This window comes from Aedes aegypti, chromosome 2 (assembly GCF_002204515.2).
Source record: "Aedes aegypti strain LVP_AGWG chromosome 2, AaegL5.0 Primary Assembly, whole genome shotgun sequence".
Classification (NCBI taxonomy): Eukaryota; Metazoa; Arthropoda; class Insecta; order Diptera; family Culicidae; genus Aedes; species Aedes aegypti.
In genome coordinates this window covers 83,240,097-83,264,915 of record NC_035108.1, presented here as the reverse complement: position 1 = coordinate 83,264,915, position 24,819 = coordinate 83,240,097, and the positions used below count along the sequence as shown (strand labels likewise).

Sequence of the window (24,819 nt, the reverse complement as noted above, 5' to 3'; positions counted from 1 at the left end):
AATAATAACAATAATAAAGGAAAGAATGTTTTCTTTAGTTTTAGTATTTTGCTCTTTTGTATTCACAAGAGAACATAATCTTTATAAATGTATCCGTCTTTTCATATAAATAAAACTAAAGTGGCGTGACACACGAACAGAATGGCTTTCAAACGGACTATAATTTGTTACCATAAACAAGCTATAATTTCGCTGATATGTGTATTTTTAAGATTTTAGATACTACTTTTTGAGCATGTGAAGAAGAAAATTTAAAATAATATTTCTGTGCGATAATACAGTCGACTATCCACATCTCAATATTTTTGCCTATGTAGATTATTTCTTTGATCCTCTCTCTCAACAATTTCTTTCTCCATAAAAAGACTATCTTTTAACTATTATTATTACAAAAGTGTTCATATGATGATATGTAGTCTTAGGCGAATTGATTATTTACATTATCCACTGTGCATATGTGCACATTTCGGAATCTAGAGATGGTCGTTCCAATGGCCGACTTATGTTATATCTCTGTCCGCATTCTAAAAGCACTTAACTGAACAAATATTGAATTAACAAGCATTATATTCTTATTTTATGCTTTCTACTAATGCACAAAGCTAAAATAAAAATCACTGTTGTTCGATGCCTACTTCGCCATATTTGTGTCTTAAAAGTTTTAGTGCAATATTTACTTAATATAACTAACTATTTCACGTTAACAATATCCAAAAATATTTAGTATTTGAGAGATCACGTTTTTACAGTCATAACCGAATATATCATATCCTAGAAGACCTGATAATTTTCCACTCAGCCATGAAAAATGGGAACGGTTCATCTGGCTTAAAGCCATTTAGTATATGGTCATTTGGTATAACCCCAATTGGAATAATGGCCATTTATCATAACCGTCATTTCGCATAATTAGAATAAAATTCTTTCTTTCTAAATATACCTGTTCTTTATAAATGTGTTTATGTTAAATGACCATTGTGCCAAATGACTGTTATGCCCAATGTCTTTTATAACAAACGGCTTGATGCCAGATGAACTTATGCCAAATGGCTTTATACCAAATGACCCAGACCCATGAAAGATGGCGTATTTAAAAAAAATACAGTATTAAAAGCTGCATACTTTTAATTTTTCAACATTTTACGGAACATATTTTGTAGTCAAGGAAAACAGTGCCACGTGTCAGTTACCATGGATTTGATAGCTATCAAGTTACTCTTTTATATGCAAGCTTAAAATGTTGCCCCAATTTGCCCCGGTAAATGTTAGAGGAAGGTGAAATAGCCGATTTTTCAACATAAAATATCATCATATCATCAGCTGTGGCGGTAGGGTTTTTTCCATTTGATTTGAAACAAGTAGAATGGGTACCCATGGATCGAACAGGGGAGGAGTTCGAATTTCCTGCTACGATATCGGCAAAGGATTTACCGTGGGTAGATACATTCGAACGGCTACCCAACGGATTAAAATTAGTTTGTGAATGAGCATGATTATGATCTTCCTGATGGGTATGATTCATGATCAAGCGATCGTTAACTGAAAAATGAGTATTGTTCGATATTCTACCAGGGAAATTCCGGAAACGACCGTTATCGTAACGGATATTATCTTTCATCTGCCTGGCTCAAGCCTCAATGACTATTGCGCGAAGGGCAAGACCAATAATTGGACTTACAGTGCTGTTCTGAATAATAGCAGCGCATGTCGATTTTCATACAAAATGCTCAACTTTGACATGCTGTAGTTTTGTTCCCTTTCAATCGAGCTGAAATTTTCTCCACAGAACTACAAATATGATCAATTTTGTAACTACAAAATGTCAAAGTTGAGCATTTTGTATGAAAATCGACATGCGCTGCTATTATTCAAAACAGCACTGTATGATTTCCCTTGCAATTGACGCAAAAGAATTTATCGGCATCTTCCTTCACTGGACAGGCGTCCTTGGCGTGAGAAGAATCTCCGCAAATCTTGCATTTAGAATCCATGCGACAATTTTTTGTACCATGACCCCACTTTTGGCACCGACGGCACTGAGTGGGGTTCTGGTAATTTCCTCCAGGTTTCTGGAAATGTTCCCATGTCACACGGACATCAAACATGATTCTTGCTTTTTCTAAAGCTTTAATATTATTTAGTTCTTTTTTGTTAAAGTGAACTAAATAAAATTCTTGAGAAAGCCCTTTCCGACCAATGCCAGATTGGGTTCTCTTTTTCATAATGATTACTTGGACTGGGGAAAATCCAAGTAAATCAATTATTCCATTTTTGATCTCTTCAGGTGATTTATAGTCACTTGAGAGACCTTTCAAGACAACTTTGAACAAACGTTCAGTTTTGTCAACATAAGTAAAAAAAATGTGCTTCTTCTCTTCAAGATGTCTGAGAAGAAGTTCGCGATCTTTAAGAGTTTCCGACAAAACGCGACAGTCACCTTTCTTTGCGATTTGGAAGGAAACCTTGATTCCCCTAATGGAGTTCAAGATCTCCTGCCTAAATCCCCCAAATTCGGAACAACTGACCACGATAGGCGGCACTCAAAGAAGAATCAAAGAGCCTGGGCTAGAGGCTGCTTCGATTTGGTGGTCGGAAAATTTGTCTAGAGCATCGAACTGATTGCTCATTTCGATACAATTATTCATTTCACCCTTGGAAGAAAGTTCGCATTCCGGGGAAACGTCCTTTCTTCCATTCTTGCCACGTGTAGTGACAGTTTTAAAACCCACTTTTTTGGAAGGAAGTAGTGAATTCAGAGATTCACCCTTCCTTTTGTTTGTTGTTGATACCATGTTTAATTAATAAACGAAAGAAGACGTGACCTTCGAGAGGTTTTATTTTCCCAAGACGGTGTCCAAGAAGGATTATCACCGCTAGCTTTCGCCAACGGGTCCAACGAAAAATCGAAGGCACGGGTCCAAACAAGGATCGTAAAGGGATCAATAGTAGAAAAAATAGTACTGAAAAGTACTGTTTTAGTAGCACTGAAAAGTACCGTTTTAAATTTTAGCACTGAAAAGTACTGTTATATTGCTTTAGGTAGTTTTTAAGAAAACTTCCAAGAGCAGAGAGAATTCGTGTACGCACAGCACTAAGGTACGATGCGCACTGGCCGCATGTAGCTTTAATATACCACATTTCTCTCCCTCTTCGTTCAGCTGGCGTGGCCGAGTGGTTGTGGTATTGGCGCGTTTTGAAAACGTTTTTGCTCATGGGCATGGGTTCGAACCCCATCGGCGGCAAACATTTTTGTTATTTCCCGTCTGATTATTATCGCGATAAGTTTAGAGCCGATAAAGTTGGATCAGTGCATATGATCCGATCGATCTTGGCTTTCCGTCAGCACAATGATCAACAATTATAGTAGTTCACGAAATCTGTTTCTCGCATAAAGGCGGCAATTAATTGTCGGGTTGCTTGAAAAATGCCTATTTTCGTCTCATTTCCGCGATAATTTCATTCACTGCCATTAACGTCCTCACTGGGACAAAGCCTGCTTCTCAGCTTAGTGTTCTTATGAACACTTCTACAGTTATTAACTGATAGTTTTCTTTGCCAAAGTTGCCATTTTTGCATTCGTATATTGTGTGGCAGGTACGATTATACTCTATGCCCAGGGAAGTCAAGGAAATTTCCATTACGAAAAGACCCTGGACCGACCGGGAATCGAACCCAGACACCTTCAGCATGACTTTGCTTTGTAGCTGCGGACTCTAACCACTCGGCTAAGGAAGGCCCCTAATCACAGAGATATGGACAAAACACTTTTGTATATTTTTTAGAGGGTGAACCCAATCTTTTACACGGTAGTGTATGTCTGAACATGTCATATTTTCTAATAATACTGTACTGTTATAATTTTTATTTTATTACACAATAAATAATCTTATTTGCATGATTAATTTTAGTCACAGGCTTCGCAAATCTGTTCAGAGTATCAATTCAACCCACAAAACGACCCCATTCCTACCATCCCCAACTCACCTGCTTGGTCAGCACGAAGTAAGCGTACGCAGCCATCGCCGTTCCATAGGTAACGAAGTACGTCACCGGTTCCATAATGTCCCAGGAGTACTCCCACCAGGTTAACCGCGCCAGCACCCCAAACTGCACCGACATCAGCCCCAGCCCGACCCAGGTCAGCATGCTGGTGCGACGGGCCGCCTTCTGGTCCAGTTCGGTCTTTTTCTAAAGATTGAGAATGCAACGGGCATCAGATTTCGGACAAATCTTCTGGAAAGATGATAAAAAATACTCACCACTTCCAGTGGTCCTAGCTTCTCGTTCAGTTCCTCCAGTTTGCTGTTCAGTTCCCGTTCTTTCCTAATTTGGTGTTCGCTAACGTTGAGCGCTTCGTAGAGCTGCAAGAGAGGGAAAAATAATGAACGTAAGTACTTACAAAAGCTTCAACTTAAATTATGCGACGACAATCGCATAAAAAGGCAACCCAACCGTCGCACGGTGCCAATCTGAGGAAACCAATTTGCACTAAATTAAAAGTTTTGGGTGCATCATGTTTCCTTCAGCTGCCACATTGGAGTAACTGGACCAAAGTCCTGACCATACGTCAAAATATTATTTTGGGGATTTTCACGAGCTATTTTTTGAGATTTTTGAAGATTCATTCATTTATATTTAGGTAATATCTAAAATGATCACACTGAATCAACCATTTCACGCCACAATACTCGGTTCGTGGCCGCATCTCTCCATCCTCGGTTCTGCCCCACGGTCGCCATATCGATGCGCACTGGATCCACCCACCTTCTTGTACAATCCGGATCCGAAGCGAACACCATCTTTGCAAGGTTGCTGTTCGGCATTCTTGCAGCATGCCCTGCCCATGATGGTATCCTTTCACCTTTGGCCACCTTCTGGATACTGGATTCACCGTAGAGTTGGGCAAGCTCGTGATTCATCCGCCACACACCGTTCTCCTGCACGCCGCCGAAGATTGTCTTTAGCACTCGGCGTTCGAAAACCCCAAGAGCTTGCAGGTATTGGTGGTTTCTAATTTCTAAAATGTGTTGAAAAAAACTACAAAATCTTAGCTTTTACAACTTAAAAATATCTAACAGGCCATTTTAACGTCTTTAAAACTTTTGACCAGTTTTTGGTCCAGTTGCCCCTATGTGTGCTGTCGGGATCTGCAAATGATGGGCTCACTCAGTTTCTTTGGCGATTTTTTTCAGGCCCCGGAAAAGTTTTTGATACTCTAGTACTGCCGTTTTCCGTCTCCAAACTCGCGCGAATAAATGTAATTTGATATAAAACGGGGGTATCTTGGATAAAGAGACGCGACGAGGGCGTTAATCTGGGCCTTTGTTTGCGGAAATAAAATACTTGGGATAGGGTAATTAAATTTTAAAGAAGGGTTTTGGAAAAAGAAAATATGCAGCTAATATTTGCGAAGAAAACCGTTTTTGTGAGTGCTGGTCGACAGACGGTGGGAAGAGGAAAAAGCTCGAGAAGTTGTGTTTGATTATCATAATTACCAATTTTACAACGGTCTCTCAATTTTATTTTTTATTTTTGTGCCTTACTTTATCTGTAAATATGTAAATAATTCCTATGACATTCCTAGAACGATATCTTCTTTTTTCTAGCGTTACGTCCCCACTGGGACAGAGCCTGCTTCTCAGCTTAGTGTCACGGTGTCTTTGTGGAGTACCTTTATTACAAAAAAAAAGGTAAGTCTGAAATTTTGAACTAAAAACAATTAGACTTTGCTCTTTCATTTGCGAACAAAATCAAAATAATCGGTCGGGGGGTCCAGAACATTTTTTTTTATTTTGTGTGAAGTATTCATGGATATGTGTTTTTGTACCGACACACATTGCGTTGAACATAGATACGGGACAAACTGCAAGATCGAGCCATTTGAACACCTTGGCTTGGAAGGTAAAGTTGTTCTTGCTCAAAAGAGCTGTAATAAGCATATATGACATATGATATACGCATAATTGCAAAACTGTCTCAAACGTCATTTTAGTTATTATCCACGAAAAACCTTGAAAATCGTACTTAAATTGGTCATAATGATGTAAGAAGTTATTAGGAAATATTTTTAATAGGTGAAGATGCATCGATATCAAACTTCGAATTTTCAAGAGCTTGTTCGTAGATTTGTATCTTGAGAACCTGACAACCTTTTGCGTTGAACATTTTATTGATTAGTCGCCACCAGCGAGTGACCAGTGAGTTACCGGTTGTCTGCTTCTCTAGACTTGTGCTTTTGAAAATTCGAAGTAAAGCCATTAATAACCGAGTGTGTAGCTCGTTGTTATTAAGCAGATAAACGGACCAAAATAAAAACTGTCACCGCTGGGAGATAGAGGAGGATCTTCTCTTCGTCGTAGCATTGTGAAATAAAGTTTAAATCCATTCGTTTGCTTAGTAATAACAAGCTATGGCTTTTAGGACGAGATCATAAATTATGCGAGATTTCTCTTTTTACTCAGATACAAAAGTGACTTGTCCGCCTTTCAAACAACACAATTTCAGTTATTCGAATTAACTAGTAGAGGGCTTCGCATGTGATAAACCTTGTTATAAGGCATGTAATATATTTGCCCCATGGTGCTGAAAAATACGCTAATTTGGATGGTATTTGAGAAGTTTCAAATCTTATATTCTTTATGTTATTTTCTTAATGGCACAGTGCTTATGAAAAGATCAGAAACTAACATCATGAGGCTAAAATGGGTTTGGGATTTTTTTACTTGTTTGCAGTACTATAACCCCATATTAACCCCTCTACCGGCAGCTTCATTTTTTCAAAATATTCAAATCGCGATAACTTTTTTGTTTCTCAATATTATTGAAAAAAAATTGCACAACTTCTCAAAAAACTCTCTTATTTTCAGAATCTGTATCGGTTTTGAGCATTGGTCATCTATATTCGGAGATATTCCAAAATTCCTTGGGGGACCGACGCATAGCCATAACTCTCGTAATTATCTCTGGCTACAGATTTTTTCTCATATTCGGTTATTCGCTTTTCAAAACTAAACTTTGATGAAAGTCTATTGTGAAGAAATCAAACAAATCGGTGTAACTGTTTTTGAGCAATGAGCTTTTATGTTTTTGGTACCACTCTAGCCGTAACGAGATCTTGAAAACTTTTTAAAACATCATATTGAAATTTTATATGGGAAGTGTCGGTCCCCCAAGGACACCGAAATATTTTTAAAACCAGTTGACCAATGGTCAATACCGACATAGATTCCAAAAGTAGAAGAGTTTTTTTTAAAGTTGTGAAAAAATGGTGGAAACATATAGAGAAACAAAAATATATTTTTGTGCTGAAAAAATGAAGCTGCCGGTAGAGGGGTTAAGCTAAATAATAGCAAACAAACTCATGAATATCTCTTCTGCTATCTGTCGAATTGAATTTCTCTCTTCAGCAAATTTCTTTATTATGGTTTGAAGAATGAGCTTTTACAATGGGATAATAAATTTGTACTTACATTACAGTACAAACGTGTTTGGAACATACCTCAAAATTTCTTCATAGTAATTTCCATATAAACCTACATTGTCTTTGGGCCACCTTAAATCATTACCTAGAAAGCTGCGAATTCCACAGAACACTATTTTTATAGTAAGGATAGTAAGGAACATATGTGAGATTGAATTCTCATACATTTTTAAATTTTGTACTGCCCTAATGTACATAAACACATAGATAGGCAAATTCAAACATATGTGCAAGTCTCTCGAAATCAAATAAAAAAAATTACTCTGGACCCCCCGATCGATTATTTTGGTTTTAGCAGCAAATGAACGCGAGAAACCTAGACTTTATTGTGGAGAAGTTTCAGACTTACCTATTTTTTTTGTAATAAACTTGTTCTACGAAACACACCGTGAGTGTTCGTATGAGCACTTCCACAGCTATTAACTGAGAGCTTACTATGGCAATGTTAATTTTTGCATGTGTATATCGTGTGGCAGGTACGAAGATACTCTATGCCCTGGGAAGTCGAAAAAAATTCCAATCCGAAAAGATCCTCGACCGGTGGGATTCAAACCCACGACCCTCAGCTTGATCTTGCTGAATAGCTGCGCGTTTACCGCTATGGCTTTATGGGCCCCAACGATATACGATCCTTATTTTGTTTTTCGTTCTTAAAATATAATACCGATTAGAATTAAACATATTTCTAAAATTAAGAACTTCCAACTCCATAGAATTTGATAATGTTTTGATCACTAGTTATTTTTCACGAAATTCTTGGATACAATTTGGGTATGATTGGAAGGAATTTGGAAAACAGTTTCAGATTGATTTGCAAGCAATGAATAATCATGAGATATTTCTCAAAAAATCCTAGGCGTATGTCTGTAAACTTTACAAGCATTTGATACAATTTCTAGAAGACGAAGTTTGCCTTCTTTGTACCTTCCTGTTATTAAACTAGTGACAGTCTCGAATCTTTCCCCATAAATATAGGAAAATATTCCTTGAAATTTAAACAGATCATTAAAACTTTCCAAAAGATACGTCGCAATCCCGCTTAATTACTCCCGAAAAGAAAAAAACTTTACCTGCGCCACCAGTGCTTGCACGTCGCCCAGCCGGGTGAGTTCTTCAGAGGTAATTCTATCCCGTTTCGGTGGTCTCACGTAGTATTGTCTGTCGTTGAGGTGCAACCTGTAAAGAGACAAGAAAAAAAAGAAACCGCAAATTATTCCAGCACTATTCCCGAAGAAAAACAATTTGCTAAACGTCGTAAAACATTCCGAACCGACATAATTTGCATAATTGTACGATTGTTGCTAATTTCTCGGTGCATTTGGTCGGGACAAACGACAACTCACTCTACAACGTTGAGGGAAATCATTTATCAAACAACTTGAGAGCACTCAAGTTGTAGCGATTTGCAGGGGTAGTAGCAACTAAGTGTTGTAAAAATAGAAACCTTTGATGCAAAATAACAGAAAAAGATGAACATTAGTAGCCAAAAAGAGACCACTCTGAATCCAAAAGAAGACCAATAAGTAACAAAAAGAGACCAATAAAGAATTGATCTAAAAAAAAAGACCCAAACAGACATTTCTCAGAAGACACTTCAAATATATTCTTTACAGATTCCTCGTGACATTACGTCAGATATTACTCTACGTTGTTTCCAGAAATTCTTCACAGAATTATCGTTCAGAAACCCTAAGATATTCTTTAGGGTTTCTGAACGATAATTCTGTGAAGAATTTCTGGAAACAACTCCGGAAATTCTTGTAATTTTTATACAGTATCTTACAGGTTCCCCTTTAATGAGTTATGTTTGATCCTTCGACCTTGACGCTTGCTCCTACGGGAGCCGGCGATGAGGGCAGGATCAAACATGTCGCGCGATCGGTCGGGTAAAGTGAAAAAGTGGCGCGTTCGATTAGTTCTTTTTGATCTTTCGAAGTTGACACTTGCTCCTGGGCAGTGCAGCAAGAAAGCCCGAGCAGTCGTCAGTTGTTTTCCCTCTCGGGTCGTGCGCCTATTTTCTCTGAGTGCTTTTATATAGCCGATCAAATGAGTGAAGCTGAAAGTGGATTGTTGGTGCTCAAGGATGACGGATCAATTGGTGAGCTCGTTTCATGCTACTATTTTTAATCTATAAAATATGTATGACTGCACCTTTAATCGTTACAACGGTGAGACGTAAATATGATTTTTCAACAAACTATGAAAGGTTCGTCACTGTGAGTGTCGACATAAACTCTGATTCATAAATTATTAATGTTTAATTTTTTTTTCAAAACACCTTTTTCCTTTTACCTTTATTTTTGTAATTAAAAAAAAAACTTTGAATGGTTCGACACTACGAGTGTAGACTTGCGAAAGGTTCACTTTATTCAACAAACTTTGAAAGGTTCGTCACGTCAAGTGTCGGCATAATTTTTCTCTACATAGATATAGTTCATATCAAATGAAAAAATAATATTTGTTTATATCTCACCAATAATTATTTATCATGGTCTAATCGCTTATCAAAGTGAATCCTGTGACCCAACGATCCTCCCCATTAACAAACATCCCTCCCAGTAACCTTTGTGGAGATGCAGAGGCAAACACGGTCTCCAAATAGCAAAGGTTACACACTAACATCCCTTCCCCCAATCCCACCTGACTGCAAGGACGTGGCCGGCGCCGTTATTGACCATGTATAAATAGAGGCACTGAATCATGCACACTGAAGAAGATTATGGCCAATCCCAGCCGATCTTCTAGTTGATTCTTTGTGCATTTTCACTGACTCCGGTCAATCACGGAATAGCAACCATTGATATGTGTAGTCAGTCTAAGCTAAGCTAAGCTAAGCTAAGTATCTTACAGGTTCCCCTTTAATTGATAATATCTCGCATACTCTGAGATAACGCCCTAAAAGCCATTGGTAACCATGTGTGTAGCTCGTTGTTTCTGAACAAATGAAAGAATAAGCATCCAAACCAACATCACGGGCAGGTAGATAATGACCCTTTCTTCCCCATAGCGTTGTTAAATAACATGAAAATCCATTCAAATGCTCAGAAACAACAACAATGGTTACCAATGGCTTCTAGGGCGAGATCAGAAGTTATGCAAGATATAGACTTTGTAGAGACTCGCATTCAAATTGTGACCAAGTCTTTCAAAAGAAATCTGCTACCAGTACTGGATTTGGGGAAGAATTTTCCACGGCTCCCAAAAGTGACTTTCAATGGGTTGGATGAGGAGCGTGTAAAGTTGACTTGATTTGCATGGAACGAGGTCTCCGAAATGCCACGGCTATGTACAGTTCCAGTAACATATATTCTCGTATTCCTCCGTGTAAGCAGTGAAACCAAAGTGGTTAAAGTTTCATACCCGGAAAAGTTTTTCGGAGGTTTTATTTTTTCGTAGGGCCCTGCTACATGCTAGGAACAGGAAGTTTGTACACGAGTGAAAATTGAGTTACTGGTTCACTTTTGCTCGTTTGGCTACGCTTCTATAGTGGCTTTAAGTGGAATGAATTTGCGAAACTATGTTAAAATTTCAACACCTGTGAGCGTTTGTGTTTTATTTTGCAACAAGGCATAGAGCAACATATCTAAAGTTGAAACGGCTGTTAATCAAAAGTTTAGAATTTCTTGTTTCTGGCAATACTGTCCCAACTGGGACAGAGCCCACTGCTCAACAATAAGTGTTCTTATGAGCACTTCCACAGTTATCAACAGAAAGGTTTCTTTGCCAAATGACCATTTTTGCCTTTGTATTTCGTGAGGCAAACACGAAGATTTCCATAACATTTCGATTTGAAGCTAACATAATAACATAGTAACATAAACCCTCTCTTACCCAAGGTAACTTCAACGTCGATTTATTTTCGACGAACTTGAGAGAAATATTAAGCGATAGTTACTAGAATACGATTCCATATTAAGTAGATTGGTCTAATAGTCAAATAATCGTTTCAATAGTGAAACAATTGATAAAACGATTAGAGAAAATATCTGATTTCGTCTGAGTATGTTGAAGATCATTTTATAACAACGCTTTTTTGGCTTGATTTGCAAGAAATAGGGTCACCAACATACAACGGTTAAAAAGAAATCCAATACCACATATTCCATTTTCCTCAGTAAGCAGCGAGCCCAAAGTGATTAAAGTTTCATACCAGAAAATAAAATTTTTGGAATTTGGCCTAGGTATACGTAGAGAAAGTTTGTGCAGCAGTGAAAATTGAGTTACAGGTTCCCTATTACTCGTTTGGTTACGCTACCAGTGGCGTTCAGTAGAATGAATTAGGGTTACTATGGTAAAACTTAAATACCTGTGTATGCTTGGTAGGCAGAAAAAAACATCAAAAGGACAACTTGTCGGAGAGCAGACGTTTTGCGCAAGAGGAATTGAATGTAGAATAATCTAGGTAATATGATGGAACACACTTCATTTAGCGCCAACGACTAAAAGAGCCCGTATTGCCCCATTTTTCCTTAAAACTAGATTTTTTTTGAATTTAAAAGTTTTTACAACTGATTGCGGCTACTCAAATTATACTTTTCAGGCATAGAATCATCTAGGGAATACAATGGACCACATTGCAACCTGCCTCGATAATTTGGTATTTGAAAGTATTTACAACTGGCATTGTATTGTGGCATTTTTTACGTAATATCTTTCCATCTGAAATATGCAATTTGATTTGAATGGTAAATTTAAGAATATAGTAATCTAGGGAAACATAGGGCAATCTGAATCATTCCACCAAAAGACTCTGAATAAAATGTACTGCTATTTTTCGGTCAAATTTACGCGAAAAAAATACTTTGATTAACGCAATATAATTCAACCTGAAAAAACTAACATAGCATTTGGTGAAGAATGGTGAAAAATGAAAGTTAATGAAATGTAGTCCATGTAGTAAACGATAGACGATAGTAAAATTCGACGTCATTTCGTATCTATAATAGTTAGCAGAATGACTCATATTCGTTTCAAGTCAAACCCACAAACCCCAGTATTAACTAACCACTCAATCGAAGCTGTTATTTCATTCTAATACATCTACACGATTGAACACGAAGCGTTCTTGTTCTACGCGCTTTCAACTCCAACACGATTTCGGAACGCGTCGGCAGCATATCGTGTTCTTTATCGTGCGTTGCTCAGCCGATCTAAGCCTTCGTTAAGTTTTTCTCGTTTCTCCCGTTTACACACTCGTTCGCATTGAGTTAACCCCTCTACCGGCAGCTTCATTTTTTACCGCAAAATTCAAATTCAAATCGTTATAACTTTTTTGTTTTCCAATATTTTTGAAATGGTGCATGTTTTCGAAAAACTCTTCCAATTTTAGAATTTGTGTCGATATTGATCATTGGTCATCTGGTTTTTAAGATACACTGATAGGCAAAATAAAGTGCCCACCTTACCAGTTTTCGAATTTCTCCCATTGATTTGGTTCAAATTAAAGTTAACACACTTAAATCTTTTTTGATATTTTATTTTTGATATTCTTTTAAAGTTGCACTTACGAAATTTTGATGAAGAAAAGAATTTTACTCTAAGAAAAAGGAAAATAAATTAAATTGAAAAACACCCCCAGACCATCACATTTCATCTCATCACACCTCCATGCGTCACCGTTCCTTGGATGTAGTGCTCCTGAAGCTCGAGCTGTTTAACCAAAAGAGGCGGGCTCGTGTGTGGTGCAGAGCGCCACATCCAAGGAACGGTGAAGTATGGAGGAGGAAATGTGATGGTCTGGGGGTGTTTTTCATGGAGTGGAGTAGGAAGCCTCGTGAAAACCGACTGAATAATGACGACAGATTCCTACATCAACATCTTGCGGTAAAATCTGGAGATTTCGCTGGTCCAGACGGGCCTTGAAGATAAATTCATATTTCTCTAGAACAACGACCCGAAGCATACTGCCAAGAAGACCAAGTCTTTCTTCCGGTTTTGTCGGATTAAACCGCTGGAATGGCCTCCACAAAGCCCAGACCTCAACCCCATCAAGAATTTGTGGGCGATTCTCGATTCCAGGATTGACAAAACTGGTGTTACCAACAAAAATAATTATTTTGAAGCCTTGAAGCGCGCCTGGGAAGAACTAGAACCACAACACCTACAAAACCTGGTGAAAAGCATGCCGAAGCACCTCCAGCAAATCCTTAAAGCCAAAGAAGGACACATTAACTATAAATTTGCTTTTTATTTTTCTTAAATCATCTTTTCTGGGGCCAAGAAGGAAGTGGGCACATTATTTTGTCACTATTATTTTTTCAATACAAATTTATTTTCCTTTTTCTTAGAGTAAAATTCTTTTCTTTATCAAAATTTCGTAAGTGAAACTTTAAAAGAATATCAAAAAAGATTTAAGTGTGTTAACTTTAATTTGAACCGAATCAATGAGAGAAATTCGAAAACTGGTGTGGTGGGCACTTTATTTTGCCTATCAGTGTATTCCAAAATTCCTTGGGGGACCGACCCGTAGCCAGAACCTCCCGTTGATTTCTTAGGCTACAGAATTTTAATCGTATTCGGATATTCACTCTTCGAAACAATACATTAATGAGAGTATGTTGTGAAAAAAATGAAGCAATTTGGTGAAGCCGTCTTTAAGTAATGCGCATTTAGGTTTCTGGAACCACGCTGGCCAAATAAAGGTCTTAAAAAGTTCATTAAACATCACATCGTAATTTTCAGATATCTCCAAGAATTCTTAATTGAACTGAGAATATTTGTAAGGATTATGAATATTTGAAAGAATACGTTTATTAAGGCATAATTAATTCAATTTCGCTCATATGTCATATTGCAAAATACATTGTACATTTTCAATGTTTCAATTTTTTTATTTATTCATATATTTCAAAGTATTTTGAAGATTCACTATTAAGTTTCTCAGAATAGTTGAAAATTCCTGAAAAATGTGATAATGAAGCCATAGTTGTTTGGAATGTACTGACAACTGTTTATTTGATATATTTATTGCTTTTCACAGTATATTAAGTGCAATATACATATTCATCATTGAAACTATTAAAATTTTAGACGCACAATTTTCACTGTTCATAACCTATGACAAAGTCATAAAATCATTAAAGAGTCATAAAGACATTGTCTAAAATAGAACAAGTTAATATGAATTGCATGGGGGGTCTGTAGCCTTGAGGTTACGCTTTCGCTTCATAAGCGGAAGGTCATGGGATCGATTCCCAGCCCCTCCACAAAAAAAAACCGTCCAGCCACCAGAAGACGCCTCACGGAAGACCGTGCTTTGGAGAGCACATCCATCTTCCGTCAGTATCAGATGGTGACTGAGACAAACTGACCCTCTTCGCAGGCAGCTAGCCTCACTAATAGCAGAGCTCTCTCCTACCTGCTCGGTGTGAGAGTAAAAGAGTAGGAAAGAGTGAAAATAGATGTAAATATAGATAAGTTAAAAATAGATCTGTATCGGTAAAGAAGCTACAAGATCAACTGAGTCCGGCACAGTAGTGGCCACGAGCACGGAGTGCCTTGAAAAAAAAAAAAAAAAAAAAAAAAAAAAATATGAATTGCATATTTGTGGATGCTATATTGCTTTAAAAGGTGACAATTGCATTTTGTTTGAAGCGTTTTCACTTTAGAAACATTATGGTCAGAAATACTTTAGCTGTGATGGAGGCCTTATTTGATTGAACACATCCGAGCATCCGTTTTACGCCATCTTTTGGACTCCATTATATTGATACATGTAGGAAATTATTTTATGACAATCATGAATTTTTGTCTAGATTTCACATATTATTGGTTTTAAATTGAAATAAATCAAGCAAAATTCATAATCTGCATTTGCTTTTAACGAAATGAGATGATTCGTTTATGCACAATTTAACAGTTTATATTCTCCCAACAACATTCCGCTTAAGTTGCCGATATTTCTGGCAGCAATTTAAAAGCATTCAAACGATTTGATTTGGCTGAAAGTAAAACTACTCCTGCAGCTCCGGAAGAATCAACACTTCTCATGTAGGCGCGAGCGCCGAAGGCTTGCCCGGACGCATCCGAAAAGAGATGCAGTTCGGCGATGACTGCCTTCAGTTTGACCACAAATCTTTCAATTGTTAGTTTGTTTAGCTGAGGCACCTGTCGTTATGACCGGTCCTATCAGACCCAGAGGTCAAAAAGCGTCGCGATGATCGACAAGACTCTTCGCTTCGTCAATTTCTCCACCATGATGCCGATTTCGGGTATCTTAAATCGGAATTTCAAGACATCTGCCGGCGGATGCCACACTAATCCACCGTTAGTTTGTTTAGCTGAGGCACCTGTCGTTATGACCGGTCCTATCAGACCCAGAGGTCAAAAAGCGTCGCGATGATCGACAAGACTCTTCGCTTCGTCAATTTCTCCACCATGATGCCGATTTCGGGTATCTTAAATCGGAATTTCAAGACATCTGCCGGCGGATGCCACACTAATCACACCGCTGGATCGGGATCTGTTACATTGTTACAACTATTTTTTTATTACAGAAAAATAGCATTTCTAAGGTAAAATAGGCAGAAACAATAAAAATAAACAAAATAGGTGTTTTTTTGTGCATATATTTCCGTGGTCCCGAAAGATTATTTAGTTGTATTACGCAATGAATAACGAATTCAACTAATCTGTAGATTCGTCTAAAACAGTGGTCAACAAACTGCGGCCCGCGGGCCGCATGCGGTCCTCAGGAAGGTTTTGTGCGGCCCACGGAGTGATTTTGAATATTGGAGTTGTGCGGCCCGCATCTTGTGATTTCAGAAGTTATCTTAGATAACTAGATATCTTCTGCAATATCTGGCAAAGTAAACCATTCGATAATTTTCCAGATTTTCTCTTCCTTATGGAATGGTTATCAAGAAACGATGGAAAACAATTTCAATTTCTTATTCCTTTGTTTGTTTGATAACCCAAAGTTTCTTCAAGTCTGATATCATCGTTTCTTTAAATCACCAAAGTTTTCAACGTTCTAGTAGCGCAGTTTTCAAAGTTCAAGTAAGAAAGCGATTTTTCTTAGTATTTTTCATTTTAATTCTAAAATAACGCTGAAGTCATAGTTTTTATTCGGCTAAGGTTTTTTTTCTTCTATGAAGGTTAATTGTTGTCATTATTCTAATGCTACAATTATTGTATTAAAAATGTTTATAATATTGAAGATTTATCAAATCCATCCTCATCTTCAAAGAAATAATACACTCGCCTTATCTTTCATTTTCGGAAATCTTTGACATTTATCTTTGCACGAAGGATGAACTCTTGAGAATCCAGGGACATCAGTTTTATTTGGAAAGATGATTGAAATCGTTAGTAACTGCCAGACATAATAAGCACGCAAATTCCAGAAATCACCTGCCGACCCCTAAAACAAGATGTGACACCTGGCTTCTTATTAGTTCTCTTCTTCTCTTGTGTGATCCTTGTGTTGCCAGAAAACTGGTACACATCATTGAAAATTGAAAAGGAGAGAAAAAAAGCTGAACACAGAAGGTGCTGAAGCTATCGTACAATAATCACTGATGGTAACGCTGTCTGGCGGACCAATCAGAGGCTGGTTCATTTTGGCACGAAATTTAAGTAAGTGTTGTCGAGTCTCGTTTCAAATCGACCCAAATCGTTCAAGTTAAGTAACAAATGTCGAAAAACTTGTTTGAATGAGTCGTGCCAATCGAATTTTTTTGGTCGAAAGTAATTCTAATCGAGTCGTTTTGGTCGAACTATATGTTTACATCTAATGGCCCGCGACATATTTTTTAAGAGCAAAAGGGTGGCCCGCAAACCAGTTAGGCTGAGGACCACTGGAGTGACTCTAAAAGAAAAAAAAATGAACAATAAGTAACAATACAACAATAAACAAACGATTAGGTTCAGAGACCAGAACGGTAAATATGCTAAAATCGAAACGTCCCAAAACAAGCCGTAATGAAATCTTACGGGCTCGCATTAAATTTACAAATGCAATGTAATTGAAAAAAAAAAAAAAATGAGTGGTTCGACACTATACGTGTCGACGTTTCCCTCAGAAACTGATTGAGGACTTTTGAATCCTCCCCACTAACAGAGGCCTTCTCCTGTGATAATCATGGAGATGCATAGGTATACTCGGTCTATAATAATACTGGATATCACACACATTTCTTCATTACCCAACGAAATGTTTTATGTTCGGTCTACATCAATGTCAATAGATGACTTTTTAATTCGACGTTTTATAAATCGCACCACTTATCATGTTGAAGATACAGAAATATACTCGATAGTCCCTTCAATATCGACTCATGGAGGATTGACTGTATTAAGCTCGATGTTTTTGAAATAAATAATTTGCCAGCGCAATTTTTTCCTCATCCAAACTAGAACATTTATTAAAATTTCAATCAGGAGTGCTCAATGCCTGCCTGCCTTCCACCCAAATAACAATATTGAGTAGCTTGCGTAACGCTCCTATTATCTATAGTATTATTATTAAAATTCATTGGCTTTTTTCGGTGAATACAATATCTATACTCAGAGTGAAAGGGAGTAACGAAAGTAATGAAATGACAAGATGGATAGAATCGCAAGCGAGCGACGAGAGAAATGAATAGAAGTTGAAAATTTGTTTTAACAGAGGGCCATATGTGTGAACAACACAATCGAAACGACAAATCGTTGCCTAACGTCCTGGTCTTGAATGGCTAGATGTTGTAGTGTTGGTCACATTTTACGAGTTACGCCCTTTTGAAGTTTATATGACAAAAATCACATGATGTATGCCACTTTAACTTGCTTAAACAAAGAGATTATTATAAAATTTTGTAGTTTTGTTTTTTTTTCATCTGATTTAAGACACTGAAAAATACTTTTTTCTTAAATTTATCTAGACTGACATTTGAAAAGGGCCAATGCTATGTTTAGTTATTACTAATCAGCCAATACTCGAAACATGATATCTACCAATCAACTCCTGATAGTGATTTTAAGAAATGGTCCAAAGCATTCAAATATGTTTGATCAATTCTTGGACAGGATATCTAGATACGCCCTATTGAAGTGTATGGAAAGAATATTGCATGGTGAATTTCGCTCCATCTATGATTAACGGTCAGGTGCACACATAATCATTACACCTTTGCGGTTGTTCTTATTTCATTAAATTTAGCAAGTTGCAGAAAATTTACACGTACACATATTTTCTAGACTGACATTAGAAAACGGCCAAAGTATAATTGAAATACATACAAATCAATATAGCTAAACAATGACCATATTAAAGTTGATCGTAACACTCGAACTTCACATAGCTGTATATGTATATCGTATATCTGTATTCTATTCAATTCTTTTCGATTCTAGTCTGTTTTGTTCCATTCAATTCTACCCTACTTAAATTTATTTCATTCTGATTCACCCTACTTGTTCTTATACATATTTTTACAAATAGCCACTGATGTAATCAACAACTGCGTGCAAATCATTTGAACGGTACACTTTCGAAGTTTGTACGACTTTAACACTTCAGTCGTCGCGGTGTTGTATTTTGTACAACAGTGGTTAAAAAAACCTCGCTTATCGTACACAGCATCAGCGTGGTGGTTCTGAAGGCAGAAAACCGCGCGACGACTGAAAGGTGAAAGCGCTGACAGGTCTGTGAAAAAGCGCTTCGCACAGACTCCGACACCTGCTCATTATGTCAGCCTAGCCCTCGACCAGTCGCATTGCAGAAGTATACATCAAACATGGTTATTTGATATTTCGAGCTCCTCGCAGCTCTCGTCAAACTTGTTCATATTACCTTCAAAACTGGGATCCAGCTCGAATGAAAAACATTCAATACAAAATGCTTCAACTATTCCTTAAAATACATAAAAAATTAACATATATAAGTTAAAACCCTTATTTCAACTTACAGTGAAATAACCATTTGAAGCTTCATTTTCTTAGAGCATATAAGAAGCACGGATGAGGAGTCAGAATCTGTGCATAGCTATTTTTCACAGATCTGGGAGCGCTATAAAACCATACAAACATCGAAGGTGTACCGTTCAAATCTTTTGGGCGCAGTTGTTGATTAATACAGAGTCTATTTGTAAAAAAAAAAGTATAAGATCAAGTAGGGTGAATCAGAATGAAATAAATTTAAATAGAGTAGAATTGCACACAATAGAACACACTAGAATATAAAAGAATTGAATAGAATACAGACATATAATACATATACAGATATGTGAAGTTCGAGTGTTCCATCAACTTTGATATAGTTTGTTCAGCTATATTGATTTGTATATATTTCAATTATACTTTGGCCCTTTTCTAATGTCAGTCTAAAAAATATGTGTGTGTGTAAACTTTATGCAACTTGATAAATTGAATGAAATAAGAACAATCGCAAAGGTGGAATGATTGTGTATGCACCCAACCGTTGATTATAGATGGAACGAAATTCACCATGCAATATTCTTTCCATACACTTCAAATGGGCGTATCAAGATATCCTGTCCAAGAGTTGTTTAAACATATTTGATTGCTTTGGACAATTTCCTAAAATCACTATCAGGCATAAGATTGGTAGATATCAGGTTTCGAGTATTGGCTGATTAGTAATTACTAAACATAACATTGGCCCTTTTCAAATATCGGTCTAGAAAAATTTTTGGAAACAAGATTTTTTCAATATCTTAAACCAGATGAAAAAAAAACAAAACTACAAAATTTTATTCTGTTTGTTTTAACAAGTTAAATTGATATACATCATGTGATTTCTGTCATATAAACTTCAAAAGGGCGTAACTCAAAATTCTGCCTAAGGATTTTTTCAAAATTCGGCCCAGAGGTGCAGAACAATGTCAGGAATCAACTGCCGACTGCCGTTTGGATGGTATATTTTATTTGATAATAACGGTAATTGAAGCACCGTGGCCGTTCAAGACCAGGACGTTAGGCAACGATTTGTCGTTTCGATTGTGTTGTTCACACATATGGCCCTCTGTTAAAACAAATTTTCAACTTCTATTCATTTCTCTCGTCGCTCGCTTGCGATTCTATCCATCTTGTCATTTCATTACTCCCTTTCACTCTGAGTATAGATATTGTATTCACCGAAAAAAGCCAATGAATTTTAATAATAATAAAGTCATGCGGTGATTAAACCTTATAAATGTAAAAAAAAATTATCTATAGTAACACCCTTCAGAGAGACACTGTCATGCTTCCAGCATCTTTTTGTTGGAATGAGGCACCACTGCTAACAATGGTCCTTAATTATTTTCAATCTTCTCATTCCCTTGCAATCTGCTAAAGAAAACCGTAAATTCTTTGTTCCATTCCAATTCATTAATCTACTTCCACTGGTTGATGGTCATTATTAGCCATATGTGGTACCGATGTCAGCTTCTCGCGGATTGCAAATGAAAATTATCGTTGAGAATGCTGTTGTTTAGAGTATAGCTTCCTTAGATTTTTCCGCAAACTAAGATTTTCGACATCCCTAAGGTAACTCACAATCTCACATCTGCTTTATATGTGGAAATATTGTACAATATTGGTCCCATAATGATACCTTGAGCAACACCAGCTCTTACAAGAAGTCCTTCAGACTTTGAGAAAATTAACCTGTAGTTTACGATTTCACAGATATGTTTCAATTATTCTAACAATGTAAGTTGAAAAAAATAAGTTTTTTTTTTTAATTTTACTACTAAACCTTCATGTCAAACACTGCAGAATGTTCTTTCTATGTCTAGAATAACAAAATAAGCCGAATAGCTTTAAAATTTGTTGAACCAAATAGAATTCATTACATGTAAACGTTGATGAGTAGTCAAGAGTTCATTCGCAATGTTCATGGGCAAAAATCCAATGTGTTATCATTCTGTTCAAAATTACTATTCCAAAATGCATACAGATTTAGGGGAAATAAGCTGATCGGGAGATTACTAGAAGCTTCGATAGAATTTTGTGCGGTTTTGTTTTTCCAATTGTCAGTAAAATATGCCAACTGAAAACATTTGTTAAATAGAGGGAGGAATTGATATTGCATTAAAATTTTGCCCACAGTAGACCGTGAAGTCCTCTGCATCCGTACAAGGTAATGCGGATTGCATAGATACAAGTCGAGTCTAGTACACGACACTAAAGACGGCCTTACAGTTGAGGTCGAAATACGCGTTTCTGTCAAAAGATACAAACTATAGTGGAATCAAATGGTATAGTACTAAATTCGGTTTTTCATCTTCTTATAGATATCCATCCAGGCGATAATTTTGATAAACCAAAAAGTTCGGATCTCTTTTGAGTAAGGATCCAGGATTCAAATCAGTTATAACTGCTATGTGCATGTTATTAACTGTCTAATAATCAAACAGCTGTTTCATGCAAAAAATAAGTATCTATACGTTGACGAAGAGGGGGAATTGAAATTATATGTACCCGAAGAGATATCAGCAAAGGTATCTCCTGAGCAAATTGACAAAACTTGAAGGGTTACTTGTCGCAGTGTGGGTAGAAACAACATTTGTTTGTTGATGAGCATGATTGAAATCAACCCCCTGAAAGATATGATTTTTAATCAAGCGATCTTTAATCAAACAATGAGAACGAGACTCCACAATTTGTTTGCATGAAAGGCAATCCCAAAAGTTGTACTTATGGTGTTATGGTACCCCCATCATTTGCACATACAATTTTTTTGGTATCTTACTTCACAACACAGACGTCCTGAACGTGAGGAAAACCTCTACAAATCATGCATTTAGCATCCATGCGGCAATGTTTTGAACAGATTCTGGAAATTTCCTTCAGGCTTCTCATGTTCGTTTATTTCATGGAAATGCTAACGGAATTTTTTTTCATGCTAGATTATGACATAACATTTATGTTTGAAAATCACGTTCAGAAAGTCGAGTCTACTTATCTCATGTCATTATAGAGATAGAAAGGACTGCCACTAACCAGTTTCCCTCCTACAACATGTTCTGATAATGATGACGCCAAAGTTGATAGAACAGCTTCTGTGCTGTATAGATAACTGATAAATCAATCATTTGCAACCCTTAATGTTTCCACATCTCATCGTTCCGTTGCTGCTGCGGAACTCAATAGATTGAGTGATATGAAACGGATGAGAGCGTTCTATATCGCCGGATCATCAATCGCCCTCCGGGGGGTCGACCGATGATGCGATAAGCTTCCCTTTCGTAAACCGCATACTGAAGCCGACTTTCCTATCACACCCAATCACAGAAGACAGCTGACGCGGAAACAATCCGGAAAGTTTTCCCAATTGATTCTTTCGTCAGACAAGTTTCAGTTTAGGCGAATTCCATGTCAGAACAGTCACACAGAGCTCGACCATCCCCGATTGGGAGTAAACTTTACACATGTTTTCGGTATGGCAGAAGAAGTGATTCTCATAGATAAAACAGTCCTTAGGAAAAAATTAAGACAACGGTTTGGGCAAAGTTTTATGGATGCTTTTTGTTATAAATTAGTTTTTGAAGGAACAACTTTCGATCGATTTTATAAATTTCAAAATTCGAAGATTATCGGGCACGATTTCTAAGAATTTCGACTCATTCTGGATGGAATTCGTCTTCGCGCTTCAACTCCCAAAGTAACGGAAGAAAGAAAAAATGAAACTGTCTTCCGGAGGAAACTTACCAAAACTCGTCGTCCATCAGGGTTTCGACCGAGCAGGCGGACGCTATCCGGACTCCGTCCCGGTTCAGCACGGCCGCCCGGTCCACGCCGCGGTCCTCGACCTTGAGCATCTCCAGGAAGTCCCCGACGCTGTGCGTAACGGGCCGTAACGTGAACTGGCAGCGCTCGTTACGGCTTGGCAGTGGAACGGTGATGTGCGGCAGACCCCTCACGTACTTGACGGTGACTTCTGTGGACGGGAGATGGGAAAGATGAGATTTTTTTAATATTTTTTTTTCATTTTCTTATTTTTTTATGAATTTTGTAAATTTTCAATGTATACAAATTTTGTATTATGAAAATTTTTGCAGTGTACTAAACTATTAGTTTTATTTCATTCCTTCAATTTTTTCAAGACTATTCAAATATTTCAAACTTTTGAAATATTTTTTGATAGGATTCTGGTCGAATCCTGACCAGGATTCTGTTCGAATCCTGATCAAGATTCTGTTCGAATCCTGATCAAGATTCTGTTCGAATCCTGATCAGGATTCTGCTCGAATCCTGACCAGGATTCTGTTCGAATCCTGACCAGGATTCTGTTCGAATCCTGACCAGGATTCTGTTTGAATCCTGACCAGGATTCTGTTCGAATCCTGACCAGGATTCTGTTCGAATCCTGACCAGGATTCTGTTCGAATCCTGACCAGGATTCTGTTCGAATCCTGACCAGGATTCTGTACGAATCCTGACCAGGATTCTGTTTGAATCCTGACCAGGATTCTGTTCGAATCCTGACCAGGATTCTGTTCGAATCCTGACCAGGATTCTGTTCGAATCCTGACCAGGATTCTGTTCGAATCCTGACCAGGATTCTGTTCGAATCCTAACCAGGATTCTGATCGAATTCTTACCAATATTCTGTTTGAATCCTGACCAGGATTCTGTTCGAATCCCGACTAGGATTCTGTTCGAATTAAGACTAGGATACTGTTCGAATCCTGAACAGGATTCTGTTCGAATCCTGAACAAGATTCTGTTCAAATTCTGAATAGGATTCTGTTCAAATCCTGAACAGGATTCTTTACGAATCCTGAACAGGATTCTGTTCGAATACTGAACCAGACTCTGCGAGTCGAATTCCAACGATTGATCCATTTCGCTAAAAGACAATCCTCCCCAAAACACCACAGTGTCAGCCATTCAAAAATATTAGCATAAACATCGTACATCATATCTGCTTGCCGGTCTCCAATCGTACAAAAGCAAGTGGGCTTCCCTTTGACTAGGGTTATGGTTTTCATTGTTTTCTAAGAGTATCCTCTGATGCTCTGTGCTCAGCTCAAGTAGAGCTCTGCCATGTCTAGGAGCAATACAAGTACAGATAGGGTAGGTGTACCAGTATTCGCCATCGTAAGAAAAACAATAATTTATGAATCAATCACTTTTGACTTTTGAATACTGTCAATACGTTAAACGAAGGCTTCCAATCTATGTTTATGAGGAAAAATGTAAAAACCGACCTTTTGCCTTTGTCGTTGAAAACTAGTGGACCTGCCAAACGTCGTCTTGCCATCAATTAGACTGTTGAAGAACGTCTCCTGTAGAAAATGACAATCATGGAAGTCCATTCATGTTCTCAAGCCATTTCGTGACATACAAACACAATTTCATTATTATTTATATAGATTGGGTAGGCAAATACTGGATCACCTTAACTAGTA

General features: G+C 37.5%; 1 protein-coding gene across 5 annotated transcripts in view; it reads right to left on the bottom strand.

Annotated features, from left to right (window-relative positions):
- Positions 1 to 24,819, bottom strand: part of LOC5578225 (calcium uniporter protein, mitochondrial) — a 472,328-nt gene that overhangs the window by 4,294 nt on the left and 443,215 nt on the right. For all 5 annotated transcript variants that reach the window (XM_021841354.1, XM_021841357.1, XM_021841355.1 and 2 more), the window contains exons 4-7: positions 23,117 to 23,345; positions 8,551 to 8,656; positions 4,260 to 4,361; positions 3,985 to 4,188 (exon numbers count right to left, since the gene is read on the bottom strand). In XM_021841354.1, coding sequence (XP_021697046.1) covers positions 3,985 to 4,188; positions 4,260 to 4,361; positions 8,551 to 8,656; positions 23,117 to 23,345 — 641 coding nt within the window. The remainder of the gene's footprint in view (positions 1 to 3,984; positions 4,189 to 4,259; positions 4,362 to 8,550; positions 8,657 to 23,116; positions 23,346 to 24,819) is intronic.